Genomic DNA, 21613 nt, shown 5'->3' with positions numbered 1-21613 from the left:
GCCCCGTTCCGTTGCCGCTGCAGCAGCACTGGCCCCGCTCCTCCCGCCGCGGCGGGTGCTGAAGCCCTGCGGCCTCCAGCGGCTGCACTGCGCCCGGGCCAGAGAGGTCTCGGGGGGTCGCTGCGGGGGCTCCGGTGCTGCCGAGCGGGAGCGGGGCTGAGCTGCGGCCCTCGGGGCCCGGCGGCGCTTTCCCTGAACCCGGTCCCAGCCTTTGAAACGCCGCAGCGGAGGCGGCGGTGCGGGCGCTGGGCCCCGGCCAGAGCTGGGGCGGGCACGGGCGCTGCCGCGCGGGGGTTTCAGGTTTTATTTCCGGTTTTGTGTGAATCCTTCGCTGTTTTTTCATCATTTCCCCCGGGCCGGGCCCGCACCGGCGGCACCGGGAGGGCTCCTCCCGGCTGGGACCCGGCACCGGACCGCGGGGCCGCCCGGGGGGCGGGGCCTGTGCCTCTTGGGCGGGGCCATTTCCATTTAGGGATGCGCTTGGGGCGTGGTCTGGGGGTGGGACTGCCGCCGTTCAGTGCGGAGAGCCGGGGGGGGCGTGGCCTGCGGGGCGTGCGGATGGGACTTGCCCGCCCCTTCCCCGCCGGCGCGGCGGGCGCACGTGGCGGCGCGGGGCGGGACGGCGGGGGCGCGCACTGCGCCGGCAGGAGCGCGCGCGGAGGGGCGGGGCGAGGCGCTGAGCGGCGGCGGCGGAGCGGGCAGCGCGCGCGGGGCCGCGACGGGGCCGGGGCCGGGGCCGGGGCCGGGGCGGGCGGCGGGGCCCGCCGGGCGGCCGGCGCCATGGGCACGGTGCTATCGCTGTCGCCGAGCTACCGGAAGGCCCCGCTGTTCGAGGAGGGGGCGGCCACGGTGGGGCACTACACGGCGGTGCAGAACAGCAAGAACGCGAAGGAGAAGGGCCTGAAGCGGCATTCCCTGATCTCCGTGCTGCCGTGGAAGCGCATCGCCGCCGTCTCCGCCAAGAAGAAGAGCTCCAAGAAGGTGCAGCCCAACGGCGGCTACCAGAGCAACGTGACCCACCTCAACAACGAGAACCTGAAGAAGTCGCTCTCCTGCGCCAACCTCGCCACCTTCGCCCCCCCGCCGCCCCCCGCCGCCGCCGCCGCCGCCCTCGCCTCGGCGCAAAAGGCTCCGCCAACCGCGCCCGCCGCCGCCGCCGCCACCCCGCGCCGGGTCGTGGTGCAGGCGTCCACCAGCGAGCTGCTGCGCTGCCTCGGCGAGTTCCTCTGCCGCCGCTGCTACCGGCTGAAGCACCTCTCTCCCACTGACCCCGTGCTGTGGCTGCGCTCCGTGGACCGCTCGCTGCTGCTGCAGGGATGGCAGGACCAGGGCTTCATCACGCCGGCCAACGTGGTCTTCCTCTACATGCTCTGCCGGGATGTCATCTCTGCCGAGGTGGGCAGCGACCACGAACTGCAGGCGGTGCTGCTCACCTGCCTGTACCTGTCCTACTCCTACATGGGCAACGAGATCTCCTACCCGCTGAAGCCCTTCCTGGTGGAGAGCTGTAAGGAGGCCTTCTGGGACCGCTGCCTCTCCATCATCGACCTCATGAGCCCCAAGATGCTGCAGGTCAACGCCGACCCGCACTTCTTCACCCAGGTCTTCGCCGACCTCAAGAAGGAGAGCGGCTCCGAGGAGAAGGGCCGGCTCCTCATCGGCCTCGACCGGTGAGCGCCCGCCCGGGCCCTGGCCCCGCTCCCCGGGGCTTGTCCCGGCGGGATGGAGGGGGGCGGCGGGAACTGCCGCCGCTTCATGGGCCCGACCCTGGGTTGGGGGGAGCGGGAGACTCCGCAGCCTCCGCCAAGTGTCGCCCCTTTCTCCATCCCGCTGATTGAGGGGGGAACCCCCCCACCGACACCCCCACTTTTCCCCCCGGGGCTGGCGGAGCGGAGCGGGGCTCCGGCGGCCGCATCCCCAAGACAAAGACCCGGGAGGGGGAAACGAGGGAAAAAAAAGGAGAAAAAAGGAAAACAAAAATAATAATTAAAAAAAGGAAATTGCTCTAAAGGCTCCGCCGGAGGCTGACGGGGCCGAGCGGGACTCCCGGGAACGGGACAGCGGCGGGCCCGGCCCCCCCTCCCCCTATTTATTTTCTTTGAAGAGACTCGAAATTCCCGAGCAGGGCCGGGGGGAATCACCGCAACTGTTCCGTGAGCTCAATGTGAACCGTCTCGTCCCCATCGTGCACTGATCATGAGTATTGTGCTAAGGATCTACTTGAGTGTGCAAGGAGAGAGCCACATGCTGCTACCCGAGGTACTTTCACAACAAAAAACCCAACAAACTACTAACCTGCGGGGAGGGGACACATGAAAAAACACCCCCCTTCTTTATTCTTTCATTGTTGCTTTGCCAGTGGTATTGCGCATGCGAACAGGAGCATTTTGTGTCTTAAAAAAAAAAAAAAAAGAAAAAAAACACAAAAAGGAAAAAAAAACACATTAAAAATAATAATAATCAGAAGAAAAGCCCTTCCTGAGCGATGGCTGTAACCAACCCCAGGCACAAAGCACAGCCCCGTGCTGCTGCTCCCCGATGGGGACTGACAACTCCTTTTGGGTTTGATTTTCCTTTTCTTCTCCATCTGCACCCGTCTTGTTCTGTTCTGCTCCATGGGGCGCTGCAGTGGCAAGCGAGCAGGAGCAGCACCGTGCCATCTCTTTGACTCCTCACTCAAAGCTCTCCATCGCTGTACAGTGGGACCCCGCTAATGATACATGTGTACGTCCAGGTTGTTTTATTTTAGTGCAATCTCTTCTGTAGCTCTTTGTTGACCAAATTGGTGGGTTCTTGTTACTTCTTAATTTATATTTGTCTCATTTCGTATGTGTGTGTATAGTGCGTTTGTACGTATGTGTGGTTTATAACCTGACCGCCTGTGTCATGGGGCTCAGTGTGCCTGTAATTTAATCCCCTCCCCTTATTTTTATTTATTTTTGTACTGTGCTGATTAAATAAAAATGCACTGACCATCCATTACACGACAGCGCGTCGTAGCCGAGTCGTTCCTGCAGTGCTCAGCTCCAGCGCACCACTGCTGGCGGGGGGAATGGGATTTGTGGTGATGGAAGTGGGATTTAAGGCTGGTTTTAACACGGGTTTTATCGTGTTCTTGGTGCTGGGGTCACCCCTTGGCTGGGGGCTGCTGGAGGTGCAGGTGAGGAGGTGCCTTCAGCACACCAGAGGGGAACAGTCAGGTTATCAGGACACCAAAACTCCACTTCCCATTGTGCAGCCGAGCTGCCGCGACACTGGCAGCGCCAGAGCGGGATGCAGCTCATGGGGCTGCTTTATTTATTACAGCAAATGATGTAAAAAGAGCCTGAGGTCCATGAGGTTTGTTTTTTTTCTGTTTTTTTCTCTTTTACACATTAAAACATCAATTAAAAAAAAGGGTTCATTGCATCATCACCCCCGGCTGCAAATCAAAGTTCAATTTGGACATAGTAATTTATGGGAAAACCCAGGAATAGATATATTTTATATATATTTTATATATATATATAAAACCAGAGCAGGAACAGATACTGTATTTTATAAAGACACATTTCATCACATACAATATTGCCATCTCATAGTCTTAGGAATCTCCCAACCCTGTGATATCTTGCTGTCCATCATGATCTGATGCAACCACTTCTTTGGAGGGACAGCAACTAAAAGTGCTGATTAAAACTCCTGCCCCTACCTTGCCTCGGGTTAGAGTTGCTGAGGGGGGACATGGGGACTGGTAGATGTAAAAAGCAAGAAGTGCAAATAGAAAGGCACAGCAATGGTGAGGGTTTTCCTCCAGGTGCTTCTCCAGGGGGATGCAAACAGGAGCTGTGGTGGCCAAATGGGAGCTGGAGTGGCCAAACTGGAGCTGGGGTCACCCATGGCTTCAGTGTTGGCATTGCTGCTCCTGAAGGGCTGATGGGGTTATATGAGGAGGTGGAGGGACCTCGATGGTGCTCCGTGCTCGTGTGCAGGGTGAGGTCTGGGGCTGCTGCATGGGTTTGTTGTCAGCTCCAGGTTCCTGATGTCCCCAGTGGTGGTGGGTGAGTTGTGTTTGCAGCATCTGGAAGAGCTTCTCAAGGGCTTTGGGCAGACCCAATGCGCAGAGCCCTCTGGAGCAGGAGCCATCCCAGAGCTGGTTACTGGTGCCTGGGACGCGGTGCTGGGATACTGTTGGGGGCCTGGTCTAAGGCCAGGGGTCCTGTCAACCACAGGGCTCCAGCATGGGGCCTCCCTGCTGAAGAGCACTGGGAGGCTTTAAGCTTGTCCCACTTAAATCCAGAGCTGGAGCATCTCTGCACTCAAGGTACCCCTTAACCTTGGGTCTGGGTGGTTGTGGTGTGGTACAAATGCTGCAGCCCACGTCCATGGCATGGCTTTGGGAAGCCATCCATTAACAGGTCTTTGGGTGAAAAGCCTCTTCCAGCCTCTTTGCAGCTCGCTGTTTGCCTGCTGGGTCACAACACAGACCCCCTGTGTCCAATGGGCTGGAAATCCTGACCTGACCAGCAGTGCCAGGACTCTGAATGTCCAATCCCAACATCCCCTCAATGGCACAAGGCCACCTCTGCTCCAAAGCCCCAGAGCAGCAGCAGCCTGAGACATGGTGGGAATCAAAAGCCCGTCAGAACACACATAAACACCAGGCTCAGGGTTATCTGAGCCGGGCAGACATGAGCACCATGAGGCAGGGAAACGTGATGCCACCAGACAAGCCAAGGTGAGGCACGGACTCCCCAACATCAACCCCTAAGCTGGGAACACCCAGGGAAACACTTGGAAGGGTCCAGCCTGGGTATTTGTAGCTGGGGTTGTGCTGCTGCCCCTCACCTGGTGCGGACGGATGTGCCGGAGTTGGTGTTCAATAGTGCAAAGGAAGGGAGCTGCAGCTTCAGCCCCCTGAGCTCCATGTGTTTCCAGACTAACCCACCTGCAGTGGGTCCTTTCAGCCCTCCCTGAACCTCAGTGCTGGGCCTAACACAAAGCCACGTGGAGCATCCCAAATTCAGCAAGGCCACTTTGGTCCTAATGGGAATTCACTGGATTTTAGGTCCCTGGAGAGGGCAATTAAGGCAAAAGCAATGCAGGACTAAAATAAATCAAACCTCTGCACTGTGAATCCCACTCTCCTTTCTGCTGGTGGACCTTGATCCAAGGGTTAGTGAACTCCAGGCAGGAAAGCAGCAAGCCAAGGGGTGTATCTCCATGTACTATCCTAACTTCATGCATGTGGCAGGGCTGGAAGAGTGTGGAGCATCTCCTTGGCATGGGAAGCCAGCCCTCCTTTAAAACCTGGCTCCGGTTCCACTGGGATTTGGTCTCACAGAACCAGACTCCCTGAGCCGGTTTATCTTTGGTTCCTACAGTAAAGGCTGCATAATATTGCAAAACAGGACACACAAAAGAGAACACAGAAGGGAATATTGGAGAGGGTTTAGGAAATCAGTGTGGGAAAGGGTGTAAGTACCTATAAATGCTTTTTTTGGGAGTAATTCAGAAGCACTTTCCTGACATTCTGCCCTGTTTCAGAAGATGGATAACAGGTCACTGGCTATTTTAAGCCTTTGTTGCATGGTAATAAAACCCTCTCCTGACTTTGGGTTTGCAGCTTTAGAGCTCAAGCCACAGCTGAGCATCTCTACATGAGACCCCTTGAAAAGTCCAAGGCCAGGGAAGGGCACTGGAAGCCCCAGCCTGTGTCCCCTGCTCCTGGCTTGCTGCGCCAGGCGGAGGGGGATGCTAATTCCCTGGCACGCAGAGGATGAAGCCGGAACGATGCTTGGTGAAATCCGGTTGGGATTGGTTGATCTTGGTTTCCACAGAGACGGTGCATTTCCGCCCGTGCAGGCTGCACTGCACTGGGTTGGTGACACTGACTTGCAGAGCGCGCTTCTCACTGCAACGCAAGAGGAGACAGAGGAGTCAGGGAGAGACGGGATGTGCCGGGATCCCAGAAGGGAGGGGATGTGCCCAGGACAAGGCAGGGAGAGGGGTTTTGTGTCAGGGATGCATCCTGCAGCAAGTTGAGAGTGCTGTCTTTAGCCAAGGTTCAGCTCTAAGCCCAGCTTTCAGGCTTGTTTGAGCATGTGGAAGACTCCCAGGAAGGGAAATGAGCCCCCCAGGGACTTTGGCATCGGGATCAGAGCTGATGGGGGAATATCACTTCCTGGGAAGACTAAAGGCTGGGTTGCAAAAGGCCCGGAGTCTGCTGCCAGCTCAGGCACCCGCAGTGGAATGACCTAGTGAGCAGTCACTCCTACCTCTATAGTGACAATAATGACAATGTCATCCCTTGATCTGAGCTGAGAGAATAGAAATACAGCATGAAACAGCTGAAAGAATCACAGGAAGGGTTGGTTTGGGTTTTAATTCCTCCTCCAGACAGACAGACCATGAAGCCTCATGGGGTCAGAGCAGCACTGAACAGCAGCACTGGGACAAAACTGTGTCATCAGGAGCCATTCCCCAGGTTTTTAACCCTTTAACCCAGCTTTGGTACTAAAAATTATTCCCTTTGCAAAATCCCTCCTCACCTGCACTGCCAGTTCCTGGATTTCCAGTATTTCTTAGTATAATAATGAGTGGTATTTTCACTGCTGAAGCACAAGCCCCTCATGCAGCTCAGGTTTAGTTGCTATTTCATTAACAGTGTTCAAGACATGCTGCCTCCCATAAGCCACGGGTTTATGCAGCTTCAAAGTAATTAAGAAGATGTTCATTGCTTCCATAAAAATGAATGGTTGGCTGGAAGGGTGCTAGGAGGGCATAGCACACAAAGCCCTCACGTTGTCTCAGGTATTTAAGGCTTATTTACTCTTGCCTCAGTGAGTTGAGGCTCCAATCCCTGCTTAGTTTGCTATTTTTACCTTGTCTTGGCAAGAACGAGCTGCATACGTGGAGGAGCTTTTCGGAGATTCCTGACAACCTGTGCTTGGATAGCAGGTTTAGCTTCAAGTGTCTATAACAAGGATAAGTGCCAATGACTTGGCTCCTCCTCTCCCACAGCCCTCATCAAACAACAGGTAAGAAGCTAGAGGATCAGTAGTTAATAGTCAAACTCTGTTGACTCTTTTGCTCAGTGATAAGCAGCCCAAGCCAAGGGAGTGGAACGTCATTAACCTGGATTTTGACCGCAGGCTGGTGTGGGAAGCAGAAAGTCCTTGATGCATTTTGAGTCTTGTGGCTGTGGGACCTTCAGCAAGAAGCTGAATCTTTCCCAGCTCCTGTTGAGAGAGGAGCCTCAAGCTAACACTGTCCTAGGATGGTGGCCTCTGGAGAAGATGCTCTGATCTTCGCCCCGTGTAACATTTTCATTCATTAAGGGCTTCACTTCCCACACTGTTTTCCAGGTCCCACCATGACAGTTCTCATTCACTCCAGGTCATGGGTTCCTTTTCTTCATGTGAGAAGAGGTTTCAGCCTCAAAACCTTTTGCTGGGGGAGAAGCTCTTGAATGGCATCCAAAGAGCAATCCATATAGGGGTTTGCACATCCACATGGGGATTAAAATCCCATCCTTGGTCTTCCCTGTGAGGCAATGCAACACTGAGCCCTGCCACCAGCCCCATGAGTAGCCTGACCTGCTGGGACCTTGAACCTCCTGGGTGCTGCTCCTCTGCTTGGTCAGTCTCCAGCCAGGAAGAGGTTGGAGGAAATGTCAGTTTGGTTTCCAGTCCATCAGTCACATCAGCATCACACCTGATGGTGCAGCAGCAAAAAGGGGAGCCAGCTGCTGGCTGCCCTGGAGTAAGATGGTTTATTTATTGACTGAAAGGGAGAAAACAGCTGCCAACATCAGCCAGTAAAACAGACCAAGAGACATTCCAAATCTCACTGCTACAAGGAGGCTCTGCCAGGGACGAAACACCAACCCCCAGTATCCAGGAGTGAAATGTAAAGGGAAAAGAGAGCTTTCGTAGGAAGTCAGGGTCTACCCCAGCACTGCTCCAGTCCTGCCAGGGAACCACAGGATAATTTCTGTATATAATAAACCACATGATAATTTCTGTGTATAATGAACACCAGGGTGTTGGTGTTTGCTGAAAACACATTTTTTTTAAATAAAACTTTAAACAATTGTGTTTTTTTGGTGGAAACAAGAAAACCCATCTCTTTCCATCCCAGCAGTACAGGCACAGCCACTGGGCTCAGCTGGTCCTGTGGACTGGGGCTTGTCTGTGCTCTTTTGGATTTTGTGGCTCAGTGAACTCTGCAGGATCAGGTGACTTCCTTCATCAGCTCCAAGCTATCATAGCATGAAACTGCCTTTACCAGCTCATGTTGCTCATCTAGTGTGTCTAGAGGAGTTAATGGCAAATAGTTAAGGTGATGGCTCTGCATGTGAGCACCTGTGTGTGCAAAGCACCATGAGCATTGTGTGAACAGTACCTGTGTGTGAGAACCACATCCTGGAGCAAGAGCATCGTTAGATGTGGCTCGAGCTGAAGAGATATTCGGGTAAACGCTGGCAAAAGGGAAACCAGCAGAGAAGAGATGACTCCAAGTGGAAGCTGACTACTGGCCCATGAAATATCACAGTTTTGACTGAGCATTTAATCTAGGACCTCAGGGAAAACACAACCCAAGTAGCGCATAAATGGCCACAGACAGCTGTCAGTGCTGTTGATAATACAAAAGCATCTATGTCGCCAGTAAGTGGTGGGAAGCAAAACAAGGAAGAGTGGAGAAAGATCAGAGGGAGTTTGGGCAAAGACAGCAGAGCCAGAGTAGAAAGTTACATAAATGCATTGCTAAATAAATGTTAAACATATGAGATGCTTAAAAGCCACCACTGGTGACCTGGAATGCTTTGCAAGGAGCTGTCATAGGCACAGAAATATATTTGTCGATGAGATATTCCTTGTCTGTAGCTGTGAGCTCCACCAGGAAGCACAGCGGGCTGTGGAGAGCCAGGAATACGCGGTGTCTGGGGACAGCGGTCCCCAACAGAAGCCCAGCCTGCTCTGGAGATGCAGCCCCATCACTCTCAGGGATGGAGCTTATTCAGATTTTCCAAGGTCTTTAAATGAGGTGCTGCCTGCCTACGGATCCAGCTAACGCAGCCAGGGAGCAGGGAATCAGTTGTTTTCAGGAAGCAAAATTTGGGTAGAAGCAAAGCTGAGTACAGGTGCCTGATTTTCATGACAACAAACCAGAGGGATTTAAATGAGGCAAACCTGCCACACGGTGTGAAAGGAGGGCTCAGAATGGGATGTATTCCAGAGGGGATTTTCCTAAATGATCAAATCTTTCTAGAGTTTAGATCAAGGATTCTTTCTGGAAAGGCAGGCATCACAGTGGACTACTTGGTTAAGACTTCAAGAAAGCATGCAGCTGCAAACAAGATGTTTGGAAGCATTAGGAGCAGGATGGAGAATACAGAGAAAATTGTAGCACCTTATGTAAGTCTCATCTGGATACCGGCTGCAGCCTCTGAAGGGGTTCAGTGATGGAAAAATAATAGTAAAGTGCCTTCAGAGATGAAGGGAGGCTGAAAAAAGAAACCCCCAAATCAGCAGCTGTGTTCTGCATGAAGAAAATGCTTAAGAAGCCAGAGAGAACCTAGAGAGGCCTAAAAAAAAGGCAGCTCTCAAGGCTCAGCTTCCTAACAACAGTCACACAGAACCTCCAGGTAAGTTACAATAGCTTCTAGGCAGTGTGCAACCCACTGCTGAGGACCACTCCATGCTGTGGTGCTCAGTGCTGGGTGGCACAGGGGTGAACAAAAATGACCAGGAGCTAAAAAGACATTGGATACAACAGGGGTGATAAACATTTACATATCTGAGTTACAACAGTGTCATTTTTGGAGATGATAAGTGTCTTCTGCATGAGGGTTTCAAGCACACTGGCTGTGCAGGCTGTGTGCTTGGCAAGGGAGGGATGGGGGAGATATATCTTGCCTGACCACTTGTGGTTTCCTGCTACTTGCAGAACAATGATACTGGGGATATTTGGGCTCAAAGGAAAAAGCGAAGAGTTCTCACTGTGAAAATTAACCCCACACTAGCTTAAATGGAGGCAAAAATGGGAATATCTGGTTTCTCAACATATGCAAAACCTGCACTGAAAACCTCTTGTGCATTTTGTGTCACCTTTGCTCCAAATGAGGAGTAAAGCACTGCCTGGCTGTGCAGAGAAGCATCCCTTGCTGTGGGGAGCTGGGGCCAGTGCTGTCCCTGGGGAGCCATGGCATGAAAGGTATCACATGTCAGTAATCCTGGGTGGATGTTTCATTCCAGGCAGAGGGGTGTCCTGCTGCAAGCACTCAGAGCCCGTGGCTTCTGCTGCTCCACTTCATCTTCTCAGCTCTCTGGCCGCATGTCGGGGGGGGCAGTAACATCTGAAGTGTGCACAGCTTCAAAGCGCCGGATCCCACTTCCAGAAGAGATTTACACACTTGGAGTGTAAATTTCCCTAGGTAAGATGCAGCTGATTCCGACAGCATCACCCCTGTGACTACTTGGTGTACTTCATCCTTCTCTGCTCTGCTGTCAGAGAGAGAAAACACCTTTTCCAATCAGCTCTTACTAGAACACTGTGGGTCATGTAGCTACAGGAGGTTAAAAGCAATGATTTACCATCCTGTGTATCCAAGAAAGTAATTTAACATCCTCTTTGCCTCTTCACACTAGCTACTGGGGTGTATTAGCCCCACCAAAGGAAATCCCCCTCCTTCTAGCGGTCCCTTTTTAGTGCTGCCCTGGAGCTGCAGCTGGCAGCACTCTTCATCCCATGGGTTTGGTTACAAGCACTGAGAAGCCTGGGGTGAGGAGATTAATCAGGATTCCTTTTTGGTGCAGATCATTCCTCCCTGCTCGTAACTGTAGAGCAGTTGGGTGAGCAGGAGATTAGCATGCATGACAGGTAGCATGTGCCTTATTCAGCATGTGCTGCATTACTTACACGTGCACCAAAGCGACACGACAACATCCTAAACCACAGTGGGTTTTCAGAATCTGCCTTGTGAAACCCTCTCTGAGCAGAAGCAAGAGACAAACAGGATGTTTTCCCAAACTGTTACTTGCTTTTTAGAGACACAGTGTTGTTGGCGTTGTAGAGCTCTTCGGTATCAGGTGGCCTTGGCAGAGATTAGACATTAAGATGGATCAAAGCTATGGAAAAGAGACACTACAAAGAAGGCAGATATGAAGAAAGGAGATCTCAAGCCAGGATCAAAAGGCAAATTTCCATAGCGGAAGGTCAGAACAAGTCCTCCAGGCATGTCAATGCCAGGAAAGGTCAGTTAAACACTGCACTGGCAGGTCCTTTCTCACTGTGTGATTTTATGATCTGCAGTCAAGTGACACTTCATACTGTGATTTTTTTTTCAGCCTTCAAACCCAGCAAATATTTGCAGCTTATTTCTAACACAGTTTTGTACCTTGTGGTCTATGTTCAGGTAAGTCACCTCAGAAGCTGGGAGAAGTGGCTTTTCTCTTAATCTGCAAGAGAAGGACCAGGCTACAAACTGCAATCCTGCATTGTTCCACCGAAAACTCAACCACTACACTTAAGAAGTGGCTTTCAGTCTTCTCTGGCTCAGACTTGCCCATGTGCCATTTCTCTCTGCAGCTCACACTGACATCTATTTACCAGCACAAACCACAGAACCGCTTGCCTTTGGTTTGGGAGCCACACAGTGCCACGTATTACAACATTGTGCTTGCAACTTGCGTCAGCAGCTCTATTTTTGCACTTGTAATGAGAAACAAGATTTGTTAATATCTGTATATTCACAGTGAAAATCATTACACATGTCCAATGGCATACAGCAAGGCAAGAGCAAAGTCAGCTGTTAATACCCTGGTCTGCCGCGTCTGGCCAGTACATCGAGTCAGTTCCTTTCATTCACATAAAAGCCACTTTCCTAAGAGGACAGAGCTGCCACAACACTGATGTGCTTTTTTCAGGATGCGCCTGTTGTAGAACCAATATATCCCTTACCCTCTTGCTGAGGTGTAAAGCCAGTCCATTAAACGTTTGGCTCTCTCACTCTTAAAATGCATGTAGTCCAACTTGAAAGCAGGGTCAGATGGTCCCAGAGCAGCGCCGGTGAGCTGCACTTCCTTCTTCATTTGTTTAGTAACTGAGGCATTTGTGACCCATCCTCAGCAGCCAGAGAGCGCTTTCCGGAATGCCACCGAGCTGTAAAATATTCCTGTCTCTTCCAGCAAAACTGCTTGGTTCATGTGCTTCAGGGCAAAGGAGGAACTCCAGGGTGATGGGGCAGGGGCTGCTCCTCCCCTGCCCTTTCCAGGGCTGTTTCCCTTCATCAGGAGCTTGGGATAGGAGCCAGATTTCAATAAAATACCCAAGCAGCTAAAAAGTAGGCTTATGCAAAACATGTGTAAGTAACATGCTGGGTTGCATCAAAAGGAGCATAGCCAGCATGTGGAGGGAGCGGATTGTCCCTCTCTGCTGTGCTACGGGGAGACCTCCCTGCAGTCTTGATCCAGCTCTGGGGCAACCATTCTGTGACTCTATTATTCTATGATTTACAGACTGGTGATATGCAACAGTATTATGGAGGAAAGGAAAAGGATGGGGAGAGCCAGGCGTGGTATCAAATACCAGACACGGGTATTTGTGGTACCTGGTGCTGAGGTTGAACAGTGGCAGAAGGAAGGTGCCATCACTCTCAAACACCCATGAGGTTTCAGCAATAACCCAAGAAGAAGAGTCCTGCAGGGCTAACTCAGCACTTCTGCCTCTGCATAGAGCAAAACCATCTCGGGAGCCAAAGTATGAAACAAGTGGTCTCGCTAGGTTAAGAAATGTTTTCTATGGCTGTGTGACATCCTCACCACCATGGCCTGTCCTGCCCACACGCAGTTCCCGTGTGCTTTGCAGCTCAGTTTGCATCCTGCTTATTTTTGGATAAACAGAATTGATGATTCTATGATTTAGTTTATGAGGATGATGGTTACACACATCCAGTGACACATGCCACTTGCCTTCACTTACTCCAACCAGCCCAGTTCTCAACAGCTTTCCCGGGGTGCAGCACCAATACATAAACCAGAGCTCCTGAAGTCTCCAATTAGTTGTATTTTCTCAGCTATTGAGTCCTGGCAAAGCTTTTGAGAGCCAGCTCTCATCTGGATTCTGCTTTACTGGGAGCACTGTGGCCGCAAGACACTGGAGTGTTCCATATTTTATAAAAACCACTATGCCAAAAATATGATTCAAAGTCCTTGGCTGGAGACGCAGTAAAAGCAGAACATCAGCTCATTCACAGGGTTACGCCAAGAATCCTGCATTAGAAATGCACCAGAACATGAATAAAATAAGACCACTTAGGAAGATGAGCGCAGACTTGCCTCCCATACAGGACATCTCAGACCTTGATTCCTGCTCAGGCTGAGCAGCAGCATTTTCTTTTTGTATTTTCTTTTTGGCCCTCAGCATCACCCAGCAACTGGGCTGAATTCCTGCCTGCTGGGTGTCGTGGTTTAAACCCAGTCAGGTAACTCGTTCACTCACTCCCCCCCTTCTTTCCCTCCCCCTACTCCCAGATGCATACAGAGCCTAATGTTCCTCCTGAAAAGATCATAGAATCAAGGAATCGTAGAATAGTTTGGGTTAGAAGGGACCTTCAAATCTTATCTAGTCCAACCCCTCCCTGCAATGGACAGGGACATCTTCAGCTGGATGCTCTCGGCCTGCTTAGCAGATGCTACTAAAATTCCTGAAGTTTAAGGAAGGAGAAAATAAAAAAAAGAAAACCTACTTCAAAGGGAACCAGCACCTTTCAGTCACCTGGGATGTATTTATCCAGCTCCTGCAAGAATTTGAGGCACTGGGAGCCAATGGGGAGGACAATAAACCCGGGATTACTCAACTCTTTACCACTCCAATTTACATGAGGCAAAAATTTTCTAGCATCAGACAGTGGCTGAACCAGCTGATGGGTGCGTTATGTTGGAAAACAATAGCACAACAAAGTGCTGCTGTCGCTCTATCATCTCCCTTTGATACAGACATAACCCAGCATCATCCTGATGGATGAGCAGCTCTGTTTTTCCCACTGCTCTGTTTAATATTTTTAGAGTCTGGCAGAGGTCTGAAGCCACAAAACAGAGGAAGCTGCCACGGAGCTTCAGAGAGATCCCCTAAATTATTATAAAATAACCAAAAGTGTGCACACTTTGGGGGCTCTTCTCCTCTTGTTTTTTTTCCCTATTATTCTTTGGAATTGACCTGTGCCAGGAAGCCAGCTCGGAGAAGTGGGAGGGGAATTTTACTAAGGTGAAGCCACAAGCCTGGCTTCTGCCTGCACTGGTGGCTGTGATGCCACTGGAGCCATGGGAAATGAGTGGATCCAGGGGCTGGCAGCCATGAGGATAACGGCACCAGGGCTCTCCCCAGGCAGAAGGGCTGGGAAGATGGGCTGTGCTATTGCATCCCACCCGCAGCTCCAACAGCTTTGGTTGGATAATGCCTCCAAGGGGTGGCCGTGCCTAGGACTTGGCTGTTGTTGTCCCCAGCTGCCCTGGCTGTGCTCCTGCCCTGCAGCCCGTGACACGCAAACAGCTCAACTCCATTATATTGTGCACACAGCGCCGCTGAGCTCATGAAAGCTGGAGCCAGGGATTTAACAGGAAGGCTCTGACATCCCGGGAACATCCACTGCCGCTCGCTCAGCACTGCACTGCAGGGGCACAATGCACCCAGCTCCCTTGGAGCGGCAGCGGGGATGGAGGCGGTGATGGAGACCCACTGCTTCCAGCACTACAGCTCTTGGTCACTATAGCAACCTGGATATTCATCATCCCATCTGATGCTTCATTTCTGCCAGCCAATCAGGGCTGATGCAGAGCAACGAGAGATGGGCTCGTTCACTGCCTGCTCTGATTGCTGCACCGTGCACCCTGGGTAACCCCTCTAGAAGCTCATTCTGCATGAATTCCCCTTTCTGAGGGGTTTATAAGTTTACTGGGGATGGTGCTGCTCACACCACTGCAGTAGCAGAAGCACTGGTGCAGAGGACTTTTAGGCAGGGTGTCACCATGACCTACTTAGTGCAGGACGAGGTGACATCATGTTAAATTGCCAGTGGCTTCCCAGTTCTGTGGACCACTCTGTCCAGTGGCAATGCTGAACTCATCTGACCCCTCAGGCATGCTCTTGACACTGAGGCACATACCTCTGGCTGTTGGGATAACCTTGCTCTGTCAGCACGAGATACTTCTCGCCTCCTCAGCATCTCTGACCTGGAACAGCTGTGCTTAATCCTGCCTCTCCTTCCAGATCTGGTCTTAAAACCTAGATTTGTCTCCTTTTCCAATAGAAAAGAGAGCAATTCGGTAAAGCTTGAGGGGATAGAAAAATGCCATTAGAAAAAGAAGAGGTGTTACTGGGCTGCATTCTCCTGCTGCTTTTGTCTCAGAGAGAAGCAACATTCCTGTTCACCCTTCCCTGAGTGAAGCAAGATTTTTATCATGTTGTGCCTGATAAAAGGTCACATTTTCACCCACAACCAGAGACACACATGAGCCATTTCCCTACGGATTTAGGCGGTGTCAGAGCTCTCCAGCTCACCCTGTGCAGTTTTATCCAAGGGGAATGCAGAGGGGTGGGGTGTATGCAGGTTATCACAGTGTCGTGCCAGCCAAGAGGAGGGCTCCTCCACTCCCAACATCCACACCACCTGAACTGAGGAAGCTGAATCATCCTTCAGTTCATGACAGGCTTTTAACCTGATGTTGAGAAGTCTCAGGAGGACAAGAACACCTCTCCCCATGGTGAAAAGAAGAATCACTTGAACACAGTCATTTCTGCCCCCACACCTGGGGCCATTGATGGGGCAAGACCTGGTCTTTCCTGCAAACCCATCGCCCTGCCAGGTGCCTCTCACACCAAAGGCAGGTTAAAACACAGTACAGGACCCTGAGGAACAAGGCAGGCGAGAATCATGAGGCAAAGGGTGGTGGAAGGGAAGGGGAAGAGGAAGCAACAAGTCAGGGTGAGTCAGGGCACAGACCTCTTGGTTGCTCCATCATCACATTCAGGTTTTAGCTAATGAACCAACCACTTCCCTCTTATTTTCTGGGACAAAAGCACACCCAGAGTCTTTGGAGGAGCCTAAAGAGATAGAGTGTGCAGGGCTTAAAAAGTGGGTTTAAATACAAGAGAAAGTCAGAAGAAAGCTGAGGAGCAGGTTGTACCACAGTTGATGCTGCTGAAAAAACACTGAGAAAAAGCTGGGGACTCAGGAGAAGATCCCAGATCACAGAGCAACTTGGTGCATTTGGTTTTGGCTGCCAACATCCCTATGTGCTACTGAGATTCCCAAAGGTGGATGGCATTTCAGGGATGATGCTTGCACAGGTTTACAACCAAAATTCCCTAGCAAGGTTATTTGGTTTTTAAAGCCTTGAGGAAATTTGGTATCTGTTTCCCAGCACAGTATGGCCAGAAGATGGGACTGGTTGGGCATTAAGGAGAATTTGGATTACACAAATGAGAAGACAAGAAATAACTGCAGCAGGCAATCATGAGGTGGACAAATTAAGGAGGAAGTGAGGGATTTTGGAAACAGAAGGAAGAGGATGGTTGGATTGTGCTGGGTTGTGAGCAGCCTCTGTTCCCATAACATAGAGAAAAGTTGCTTCTAGTGCCTCAAAAACTCCATTCAGGTGGGAAAGCCCAGGTAGAACCAGCACTGACATCACCTCTGTATCAGCATTACAGCATCCCAATGACACATTCTGAGTCTAATCAAATTTCAGGCATGATGAAAGTCATTATGTTCTGTTTGAAAGCACCGGGGTGAATCAGGGCTGAGGACAGGAAGCCTGGCGAGAACAAACAACGAGGCAGATGTTGTAAGAAAGATTTTCCTTCCATTACCAAACTTTCAAGCCACGACACAAAGTCCTTCCAGTAGCACACAGCACCACAGAGGTATTTAAAAAGAGGAATTTCATTCTAGACTCCTAATGTCCTCCCCAGGGAACAAGAGCAGTCAGATTAGCCTAAACCAATGTGACAGTGACCTGCCAGGAGCTTGGTATCAGCCACAGGCACTCCCCTAACAAAGAACCAAGCTGAAAAATATAAGCCTATGACTAATGATTAAAGGCAACCTATTTCTCTGTGTTTCAATCCAGATGATTTTTAAGAGCACCAAACTTCCACCATGTTTCCTTAATATTACAGATTCATGATGCCCTGCAAGACATCAGGGACCTGTCGTCTCAGAACTAGGACTTGGGCTATATAGCAGGAAATCAATTGTATATGTGATTGCAAATGATGGGCAGGATTTTAAGTGGATCTTGTGTATTCAGAGAGGTTGGGCAGCTGATCGGGTGTTTATTATTTCAGGAGCATTTGCTGAGCTGTTCCAGAGTGGTCTCAGTATCACTTCTGCAAAGTAAAGGGCTCTGAAGCTGCAATTGCAGAATAAAAATGCTGGCACTTCTGCTTCCCTTTGTTCTCTTGTCTTTATTCACTGATACATTAGCACAATTCACATAGGCAGGAAAAAAGGCAACTTGCTGTGAAGAGACACAACCAGCTGTTATTGAAATACCTGACCTATTTCTGCTTTCCCTTTGCCTAACTTGCTCAACAAGAAGTTTGGATTTGCAGAAATAGCTGAAATAGCTGTGCTGGATCATGTGGAAAATGCTTATAGAAATGAAAAGTCTGGAAGGGAAATGCACATTGCCGGGCTGATTCCCGCTATACTCATCGCATTTTCAATGCAACAACATATAATTTTCATGTCAGAGTATTACACGACTGCTGCAGGTCACCACCTATGCAAACACAATGTGGACATGTAAATCAAACCTCTTCATCAGCTACCCAACCCGAAAACACAGTAAATCCCTCCTGCCTGAAATTCAGGCTCTCTCCAGCAAGGGCGATCCCATGCTGGATCTCACAGTATCCATATCCCTGCCCTCTTAGGTGGGGTTTTAGCGGCTCTCATCACACGGCTTTCAGCAAGGTGAGGCCCAGGGAAGGTTCAAGCATGGAACCACTGTTCGGGACCAGCTAGCACGGCCGTCAGTGCCTCCATCCCTCTGGAATAAAAACGGGTCTGTTCCTGAGCAGGCTTAGGATACAAGCTTTAGAGCACAGACACGTTACTAGGCACAGTAAAATGCCTTTAATTACTGTCTGGCACAGTTTGTATTCTCAGCTGCAGAAGAATCAATCCTTCTTCCTATCTTCCCTTGCAGTGGAGGGTACAGTTTTTACTTAAATGCTATTTCTGCTGATGAGCCTCTTCCCTGCCCACCCCCGACCTGCTGCTTCATGTAGATCGGAACCAGCCAGAGGCTGAAATTCCTGGCAGTCATGGGCGGCACCACTTAGGGGACTGCAACAATGCTGCCATTATAGCCAACAACCCAGGACCCTCTGTGCCTGTGGGTTCATTCCTCTCCTTTATAAACACCCCATGTCATGATGCACTGCCATGGATGCAGGAAAATGGAGCTGGTGACCCACATGGTTTTATGCCCCTGTATAATTTTCTCCAAATACAGGCAAGTTTGGCAAAACAGAGTTGTTATTTCAGTACCTAAAGGGGCTACAAGAAACCTGGAGAGAGGCTTTGGACAAGGGCCTGTAGGGACAGGCCAAGGGGAATGGCTTTAACCTGCCAGAGGGGAGACTGAGATGAGCTCTGAGGCAGAAGCTCTTCTCTGTGAGGGTGCTGAGGCGCTGGCACAGGGTGCCCAGAGAAGCTGTGGCTGCCCCATCCCTGGCAGTGTTCAAGGCCAGGTTGGACACAGGGGCTTGGAGCAAGCTGCTCTAGCGGAAGGTGTCCCTGCCCGTGGCAGGGGTTGGAGCTGGAGGAGCTTTAAGGATCCTCCCAACCAGTCTGGGATTCTAAGAATAAGACCTGGCATGATATATCCTCAGCTTTCCAGTCTAAGAGGGATACTAATGGCTTCACAGGGCTGTGGTAAGGATGAATAACTACAATCCCCGAGCCATGTCAAATACTATTTGGAGGTACCAAATGGTGGTAGGCTCACCATTATCTCATCCATCTTTTCTTTGGCAGAATTATCAATATTTTATGCTTCTCTATTTCAGAGTCTGTGCTAGGAGAGCTCAGCAGATTTACACTGAGAAATCTGCTACATCAACCAAACGCCTGCAAAGCCAAAGCCATTAACAAATCAAACATCTACAGCTCGAGCAATCGCTAGTAATTTATTTTGCTGCAGTCATTCCAGCTGAGCAAAATATCTCTCCCCCTCCCCAATTTCTAATCAGCTTCCATCCTCCTCTGGGCTTACCAGAGTTAAATCTTTCCCACTGCTCTCTGTGCCAAATTGAAAAATTGAGCTGCAAATGGGGGAAAATGAGTTGCAAAGCAAATGCTTCCACTAGTAACAGATTAACTCTTTGTTCTGAGGCCATCACAGCATTTCAAGAGGTTTCCTGTACATCTTCTGAAGAGCCATTGCAGTGATAAGATACCACCACTGTGAAATAATCTCTGGGAAAAGAACCATTCCTCTGGTCTCCAAGGGTATGCCAGCCTGGGAGCCAGCTGTAGAGCTCAGTGTAGCACTACCAAAATAGCAAATTAATCCCTCATCTCAGGACAGAACTTGCACAAGGACTGTCTGATGATCATCCTCACACTTCCAAGTATTTTCCACTAACATCTCAAACCAGGAATATTCTTCAACCTCATTTAAAAACTGCATTTTAGGATCTTGGGTTTTTTGCATGATAAATTTTTGCTTGTGAGTGACAGAGGGAGCTGATGGGGGGTGTGTGTGTCTGTGAGTAAATGAAGATAAAACCAATCTTTTTGCAAAAGTCCTCAGTCTCATGACTCTCCCTTCCTGTCTGCAGCTGACTGAACTGCCCTTCTTCCCCTTCACAGTGCCACAGCTTTTTTCTAGCTCCAACAGCTCTATAGACAGAACATCCTAATGGAAAAAGAGCTGACAAGATCCAGGGCACCCGTTAATGCAACAGCTAGAAAAGGCCACGAGGATGACAAAAAGATGACATGGCAGCCAGATCTAATGATACATGAGGTCACTGGACCATAGAGCGTGGAAATGTGTTGTACATAGGACTAAAAACCCAATGTAAGAAGGCAGAGGGTCAAAAGGAGTGAGTGTAGGTGCAGCCCTCAGCAGGGAAGTGCTAATGCTCTCCCCAGCCTCATCTGCCTTGGCACAGATCCTGCTTTTGTTGAGGTGATGTGCTGAACAATGTCTGTATGATGCCAAGAGTTCGGTATTAAGTGATCTTCGCTAGTGCTGGGTGAGCTCCCACAGCTTGTGCAGTGACAGCGATTAGGTTGGATGATTAGGAAGAGTCTGCCTGACCTTGGGATCAATGAAAGCCCTCCTTAAGTCATGCATGTTTCTCCAGGGCTAAAATCCTGCTGTGGACAGGGAGAGCCAACAGGCTTATGCAGATCACTGAGAGACAGAGGTCACAGCAAACCTGCTGCTGCCAAGTGTGTCGCAGCACTGCATGACAGCCAGCATGAGCTGCTTAGTGAGCCCAGCTGCAAAAAACCTACCTGAAAATGACCCAGCAGCTTATAAATCTCCTTTGGTGCCTTCACAAGGCACTGGAGCCCTTCTTCTACACAGTGAGGTCATCTCACGGTGCGTTAGCATGCCCTGGTCCTGATGCTGAAAGGAGGTAGCCTCTTTTTAGACCAGCATTTCCCAAAGGTGATGACACTCACTTGGCTCTCTTCTGGGTGTAGGCATCTTCACATGACACATTCAAGGGAAGAGCTGCCTTTAAATTGCTGCACATAATTATCTGGAATTCCTACAGCACAAGAGGGAAACAGCTGGAATTACTGGCTCCACATGTAAACATTTGTGACCAGGAGAAAGCAAGCTGCTGACAGGTAATGAAGTACTCCTCAGCTAGTGTAAACACTTAGGTCACTAATTGGAGCTGCTTCTTACTCTTTTGCTCTTTGTGACACTCCCACAAGGAACTGAGCTGCTGCCAGCAAAATGTCAGCAGAAGGAAGGTTATAATACAGTTCTATACTCAGAAATAAACCCTGTGCAGTGATTTTTCCTATCCTGTGTCACCTCTGAGCTCACTAAAGCTGTGGCCCACGTGTGCTGTTGCAAGGATGGGGGGTGAGGTTAGTTCTTGGAGAAGGTGTGGTGGTACAGGAGCAGAAGCAAAGCCTCAGAGAGCATCACCTGGGAATGATTTGGGTCCTGACAAGTGATGCTGCAGGCAGCACTTACCAGCCTACACATATTGCTACACCTTTCAAAGCTGTAGGTTTTAATGTTCCCAAGTTATGATTTTAACTTTATAGAGGTGGTCTTCACTGTGTACACAGGCAAAACCTCCCTGGACTGATGCAAATACAGCACAATCCAGTGCCCTCACTTTTCTGGAGGTACTTCTATCCTCAAGCAGGGGCTGTATTAACCCTCCCAGTCAGCACAATGCCCTGTGCCACCAACACAATCCAACTGTAACAAGTACTTCAATATTCTGGTGCCAAGCATACAAGTCATACATCCAAACACTTACAGTTATTAGGATTAAGAGATTGAAAATGGAGGTGTGAAGTGAGAGGATGAAAAGTTTTACCCTGTGGATTCTGCTCTGCTCCTGAGGTGAACCCCTGGCT

The 21613-nt window shown here is 50.3% G+C and overlaps 2 protein-coding genes across 4 annotated transcripts in view; one reads left to right on the top strand and one right to left on the bottom strand.

The window, feature by feature from the left end:
* The first annotated feature begins 700 nt into the window (after positions 1 to 700).
* On the top strand, positions 701 to 2989 carry CDK5R1 (cyclin dependent kinase 5 regulatory subunit 1). Of its 2 annotated transcripts, XR_009966574.1 has the most exons (3): positions 701 to 1670; positions 2105 to 2259; positions 2360 to 2989. XR_009966574.1 is itself a non-coding variant. In XM_062628273.1 (2 exons), exons 1-2 carry the CDS (start codon positions 781 to 783, stop codon positions 2166 to 2168), a joined length of 954 nt encoding a protein of 317 aa, XP_062484257.1. In that variant the 5' UTR covers positions 701 to 780; the 3' UTR covers positions 2169 to 2989. The 2 variants fall into 2 exon arrangements, 1 of the variants encoding a protein (XP_062484257.1); XM_062628273.1 differs by having other exon boundaries at positions 2105 to 2989.
* Positions 2990 to 4355: 1366 nt separating this feature from the next.
* The window catches only part of MYO1D (myosin ID), a 111976-nt gene continuing 94718 nt past the window's right edge, over positions 4356 to 21613 (bottom strand). For both annotated transcript variants that reach the window (XM_062628260.1, XM_062628261.1), the window contains one exon: positions 4356 to 5893. In XM_062628260.1, coding sequence (XP_062484244.1) covers positions 5737 to 5893 — 157 coding nt within the window. In that variant the 3' untranslated portion in view covers positions 4356 to 5736. The remainder of the gene's footprint in view (positions 5894 to 21613) is intronic.

This window comes from Pezoporus occidentalis, unplaced genomic scaffold (genome assembly GCF_034315485.1).
Source record: "Pezoporus occidentalis ecotype Australia unplaced genomic scaffold, CSIRO_AGI_Poc_V1 ctg312, whole genome shotgun sequence".
NCBI classification, from domain to species: domain Eukaryota; kingdom Metazoa; phylum Chordata; class Aves; order Psittaciformes; family Psittacidae; genus Pezoporus; species Pezoporus occidentalis.
Note: the sequence above shows the minus strand (reverse complement) of the source record. Positions and strands in the feature narration are given on the sequence as shown.

What these genes read in the sequence shown, in the direction of transcription:
- CDK5R1 (XM_062628273.1), top strand. Translation starts at nt 781, where the DNA reads ATGGGCACGGTGCTATCGCTGTCGCCGAGCTACCGGAAGGCCCCGCTG. An exon ending in CTCCTCATCGGCCTCGACCG is followed by an intron (nt 1,671 to 2,104) that starts GTGAGCGCCCGC and finishes TTTTCTTTGAAG; the next exon opens with AGACTCGAAATTCCCGAGCA.